The sequence below is a fragment of the Stylophora pistillata genome, chromosome 2 (genome assembly GCF_964205215.1).
Source record: "Stylophora pistillata chromosome 2, jaStyPist1.2, whole genome shotgun sequence".
Classification (NCBI taxonomy): domain Eukaryota; kingdom Metazoa; phylum Cnidaria; class Anthozoa; order Scleractinia; family Pocilloporidae; genus Stylophora; species Stylophora pistillata.
The window spans coordinates 45,842,363-45,848,581 of record NC_142520.1 but is presented as its reverse complement, the minus strand read 5'-3'; the positions used below and the strand labels follow the sequence as shown (position 1 = coordinate 45,848,581).

Below are 6,219 nucleotides of genomic sequence, written 5' to 3'. Positions count from 1 at the left end.
CATAACTACGTACCAATTTAAGGTAATTTGTTACGAGAGCAAGAACAGCTCTATGCAACATGCATTCACTGACGAGCCTCAGTTTTTACAACACACTCATACAATTATCTTACTTAAATTCAGCCACACTGAAAATGATCCTTTGAAGGTTTTAACCAAGTGTTGCTCATTTCCTAAGAAGACATTTTTTTTACGAGTACCTTTGACTTGCATGCTACTAGTTTTGTGAAATTTCCTTTAGTTCGTCAGTTTAACTGGCAATTTTCTCTGACAACCGCAAACTTGCCAATAAGAGGTTTTTCGATTGCGCTGATCCGTTAGGTTCAGTAAGAAAGGAAGGAAATACCAACCTACTCTCATGAACTTATTCATAAGACAGACGTAGAATCTGTGATTTATTTGGTGATTATGACGTTAATAATACGCAATACCGATCTTGTTTGTATGACGGAAAAAGAAACAGTAGAGTCAAAGATTCCATGCACCAGCTTGATAGTACCAGTCAATTCTTTGAGTGGTAAAAAGCATTCCTTAATCTAATGTTCTGTAAAATAGTATACTCTCCTTCAAAATAAATGAAAATTAAAATGGCCTTATACCTTTCACAGTCTTTTTAGTGGCTGGTTGGATGTCACAATCATCGTCATAATCTGTTTCAAGGAACACGTAGAGTAAACCATTACATGATGCGTTTGGTTTGTGTTTTCTACTTGAATATATTACTATACTAATGCATATTCTTGTTTATTATCCAACTACACTCCGTAGAGTAGAATTTATGCTACGTTATTGGTGGGAACATGGCAACGAGAAAAACAAGAATAAATTAGTGGAATGAAAAGCGATTTAGATTTGATTTAGACTGCCGGTTTGAAAGATGAGCTTTTGTTCACGATTTTCACGGCTTTCCATGCTACCTAAGTGTAAAAAAAGACCGCAGATTGCCATATGTTGCTTAGAATGATTAGGTAAATTAAAGTGTCTAGCAACTGGTTTCGATGTGTCCTTGTCATTCTTTTCCACGTCTCGAAGGTGTTCTCGGAATCGGTCACCTAGTCTTCTGCCTGTTTCGCCGATGTATATCTTTTTGCAATAAGTGCAAGTTATGCAATAGATTACATTGACGGAAGTTTTCATTCCACTAATTTTCATTCCACTAATTTATTCCACTAATTTTCATTCCACTGCTTTATTCTTGTTTTTCTCGTTGTCATGTTCCCACCAATAACGAAGCTCCATTTTCTGCCTTTAAAAGCACACACAACCCACAATTCCTCTATTCGCTCCGACGAAGGGCTAACGCTCGAAACTTTAGCTTTTGTAATCGTTACCGTGGCCAATTTACCATTTCAACTTTGTTGATATATCTAAATTATTTCGTTACTCCCACCGACGCAGCCCCAAACAGTTTCTTTCGAGACTATCAGCCTTTACACAACAAAACGTCTAATAAGATATATGTATTCTACTATTTATTGATTGATGAATATATTACTAAGTAACCCAGTTATTAAAAAGAAGACCTTACATACTTTTGTTCAAGTTTACTGTTAGCTTTACATTCAAAACTGGACGCGTGCAAGCGTAAAAAATTTGTAGCAAAGCTCTAGAAATCGCAATGAATTAGCTGAGTTCTCGATGGATGCAAACTTGTTATGTCACACAGCTCAAATTTACATCTGCAAGATTGTGAGTTTTATATCCAGTAACAAGTAATAATACCTGAGGAAGATGCACTTTCATCCCCTCTACAGACTTGTTCCATCGCTGTCGACAAAGTTAAGGAATATTTTCAAGTTAGAGTTATTTATCATATAATAAAAACAAAAACTCAAAACAGAATAATTATAAACACTTATTGGATGAGATTTTTGTGATATCCGGAATAACCAAGGTAGAGGTAAGTGTTATCAGCTGAAGCCGAAGGCTGAGGCTGATAACACTAACCGAGAACTTGATTGTTCCGGATATCACAAAAACCTCATCCAATAATTGTTTTATTACACATTCGCCACTTTTGTCGATCTTTCAGTATTTTCCGAATCTTTATCTTCAAGTAATTTCTCAATTTCTCGCTGGGTCGATGATGCGAATCGAGAAGCCATTCTTACTTCGCTGTCCGTAAACTAGACATTGCTCCACCGGAAATCATACATTGCGCGCGCAACCTACAGATTATTCACTAATCTATAGGTACAGATTAGTGAATAATCTGTAGGTTGCGCTGTTTCCCAGAATTAACTGTGGGTATTTAGCCAACGTGAAGACAGATGGTGACTACAATGTATAATAATTATCAATACAGACGTATCATTCGTTTACTACAGCTGTGTCGTATGTAGGTACGAAGGTACCTTTCCTTCTATAATACAATGTGCAGGTTACTAATGGAAAGGGAGGGGCATCTCAAGAGTGGAGGGGTAGAAAGTCTCTAAGAAAAATATAAAGCTAGGTGAATTTGGTGTTCTTCATGCAGTTATCAACCAAAGTGAATGACACCAAAGCTCATCACATTTATGTCAGGTGGGAAAACCCTTCGTCAATCTTTTCTCTCTTAAAACGCACATAAAGAATGTATTAGAGCAGGAAAGGAATGCCGTGGTTTCGCTCTAGGTATTTCAAATTGAATCTGCAAATATTCTGGCAAATTTAGTTAATCAGGCTAAATATACCTGCCAAGGAAGTTGAGCTACAAAGTCAATCCCGGCATAACCATCAACATCACTATCACGGTTGCAAATTTTTCGAGTGGAATAATTTCCGTATGTTTCGCATTTGATTGTTTTACTTTAATTTTTGCAAAGTGCTTTTTGAATATAAGTACATAGACGGAGTACTGACCTAGTTGCGGATCAGGCAATTCAGGGGCTTCCTCTACTGGGATTTCATGGTATTCTATTTCTTGCATTTCAATATGTTCTCCTATGAGGAAAAAAATTGGCGAACAAAAAAAGATTATAAAAGGGAAGAAAACAAAGTATAAATAAGTGACAATGAAAAAGGTTGCTGAAGACCGGACAGGGGATATTTCATATGTAATTACATTGAGAAAAACTATATCTTTACCCTCCTCGTTGTTAGCATGTGCACCTTCATTTCCAAAATGTCCCTGCTGATCATTTTCTGCTTCTTCTATTTCATAAAAGAACAACAATAAATCTCTCCTGATCTTCTCCAAACAGAGAATAAGCCACTGTCAGGCTTTTCCAACCAGTTATTACAATGAAAAACATTCTACAAGTGAGATTTGTATCTTTACCTTGAAACTGAAGACAGAGATTTATCGCTTTATATTTTGATAGTAACTTACAAATGTCCGCTCATATTTTTATTACAATGGGTATGGTAAATGGCATCAATTTGTTTCAACATTCCTAGAACATGGTTTTGGAGATACCAATCTCCATAAATTGAATTTAAATAAGGATTTCTACCAGCGAAGCCCCCTCCCCCTCCCCCCCATGAAACTTGCTTTGCTCCTATTTCTATCCTTGAATTCAGAGTCACTCCCTTGATTGCTTTTCTTGCCTGTTCGTGCTTTAGCTCCTCGTGTTCTTCATTACAATCCCATTTTGTTCATTTCAATAATTTCCTCAGTTAGTCAAAATAAAAAATGAAAAAATACATCAGTTTTTACCATTTCAAAACATTTTCACTCTTATCCTCCTTCAAAGCCTTAGACTCAAAAAGATTTGAAACAAGGTACTAACACAAAACCTGTACAAAAATCGTTAAACCTTAAAGTTTGTTTATTTCAAGATGTCGAACACGATTATTGTTATCATGGTATTTTAAAGTGGAACATAAAACTGTACCTTCTAGATTTTGTCCTCTGTTCAAAAAAGATCGAACATTGAACCACAGCTTCCTCAGTTTTGGTTTCAGTATAGCTTGCACCTACACATCAGAAATTTCTGGGATAGTTAGTGTGAGACTCTTGAATAATCTCTATTAGTATATAGTAAAACGGCGGATAGCGTTGAAGGCGCGCTCTGATTGGCTAGTCAAACTCCGAATATCCTTTGCTATTTACCTCCGAGCAACTCGGGAAAAAATGGCGTCCCGGTTTGCATCGGTGACAAGCGGAGAAATCACTCAAATTAACGACGGTGGTGTATATTATCTCACTGTTTTAGTATATACTAAAACAACTATTCACCTCATTGTCGGGGGTTAGCGGTGGATATTTACTTCGCCGCTTCGTGGCTCGGTAAATATCCACCACTAACCACCTCCACTTTGGAGAATAGTTGGTAATTATATTTAAGTTGGTCTCCGTGGTCAAAATCAACTCTTTTTCATTTTTGTTTGTTATGTCAAACGTCACAGTTACAACATTAATTTGTCAGCCTGCTCTGACACGAAAGCAGACCTGAACATGGCAGTATGCCCTATTCAAAAGTAATAAAAAATAAACCTGTTACCTGTGGAGTAGAAAGCGTATACAGCAATGGGTTGACAGCTGAATTGATCGGCAGAGCGAACACTGCAATCCATACTGCCAGATCACCAGGCGGATCAAATGTTTTCTCGACGTGCGACTTGATGCCGATAGCAATGATTGGTATCCAACACAGGAAATCGGTCAGAATAATGAAGAACACTCTTTTGGCAAGTGCTCTTTCTCTTTTGGCCTGGGCACTTTGTGCTCTTGCTCGTATTTCACGAATAGTTCCATGTGCTCCGAGCTGTTTGCTTGACGACCATGATTTCAACAAGATGGCAATGTAAGCCACCATTATGAAGATAAAAAGAGAAAAATTCAAAACGATAAATATGGAAGTGGAGTATTCCCAGCCTTTTTGTAATTGCGGCGAAAGCTGCAGGGGCAGGCACACTACGTTCTTGCCATAATACCAGTCACCAAAGTAGTGCATTCCAGACAAGGGAAGGAATGCCATGACGCCCCCCACCAACCAGATGATTGCACACATTATACGAGTCTGCCTTGGTGTAATTTTGGCAAAAGTGTAGGGAAACGCAATGTTCTTGAGCCTGTCCCATGCAATCAAAGAAATCATCATAACTGACACCTCACTTGAAAGGATAGACATGGCGCCATTGAAATGACAAAACCAGCCGGTGCGCCACTCGTAGTCGTGCAGGTAGTATTCCCCCGACCATTGTAGGTCTTTTATAGCTATAATGATAAGGTAAATACCCATTATGCCGTCTGAGATACCCAGATTCACCAACATGATAGACTGGACCACATTGTTATCAGGGAAAAAATACTGCCACCCAACAACAAACAAAGACCCAAACAACGAAAGAAGACCGACAACCCAAAGACTTCTCCTTGGAGCAAGGTTACGGAACATAGAGTGGCAGCTTGCGAAGTTGTCATTGAAAGAATAGTCGCAATCGGCATCCTGCCTGAAAAGATCGAGGTGGCAGCACATTAGGTTGGTGTCCAAAGTCCTAGATTTGGAAAAAAAAAAGAGAAGAAATATTCAACATTAATAACAACCTTACATGGATAGAAAACAATGGGCATTCAGTGATCCAGATACATTCAAGGTTAATGATCTGCAAACTATTAATAATTGTTGATTGATTGATACCGTACACTCTTATTACAACAGTTTTTTAGAGGGATAATTGAAGTAATTGTTTATTATGGACGGAGTCTTACACTCTGATAATGTGCTTCAACTGCTGGTTGAAAAATCCTCTAGGGAGCTCAGCCATCAGATTGTAGTGCATAAACCTGCAGTTTTGAAAAATAATCAGAAAAACATTAAGTTGGATTATATAGAAACTAAACCAAAAAAATTAATTTGGCTTACTCCAAAAAATGTATTTGAATTGGAAGAATGAGATTCATTTATTATTGTTAAAAAAAAAAAACAGAAAGCACAAAAAAAGAGGGAAACAAAAAAAACCAAGAACCCTAAATATTTCATAAGAAAACTCAGCTTTGTAATTAATTTTATGCAACAAAGTTTACTTGCTTAGATGAAAATCTCTCATTTGCCGTACACTTACAAAAATCGCAATCCGTGGGCATAGGTGAAAGTCGTGCTGGAAACGTTTTGTATCTTATTGCCAAAGATATCTCTGAAACGAATAACATAATAACTCACAATTAGTTAGTAGACAGGGTCTCACGATTGTCTGTTTCCTCATAAATTTACATGGAACTGCTGTGAAACTATCTGGCTCTCAACCATGGTGTCCGCGTTTTTCTTAAATCTAACCTTGCTTGCTAAAAGTATG

General features: G+C 37.4%; 1 protein-coding gene across 1 annotated transcript; it reads right to left on the bottom strand.

Annotated features, from left to right (window-relative positions):
* Positions 1–3,738: 3,738 nt before the first annotated feature.
* On the bottom strand, positions 3,739–5,445 carry LOC148739841 (G protein-coupled receptor GRL101-like). The gene is made up of 2 exons (XM_088749581.1): positions 4,425–5,445; positions 3,739–3,897 (listed from the first exon to the last, which is right to left on the bottom strand). Exons 1-2 carry the CDS (start codon positions 5,400–5,402, stop codon positions 3,739–3,741), a joined length of 1,137 nt encoding a protein of 378 aa, XP_088605707.1. The 5' UTR covers positions 5,403–5,445.
* Positions 5,446–6,219: the final 774 nt, after the last annotated feature.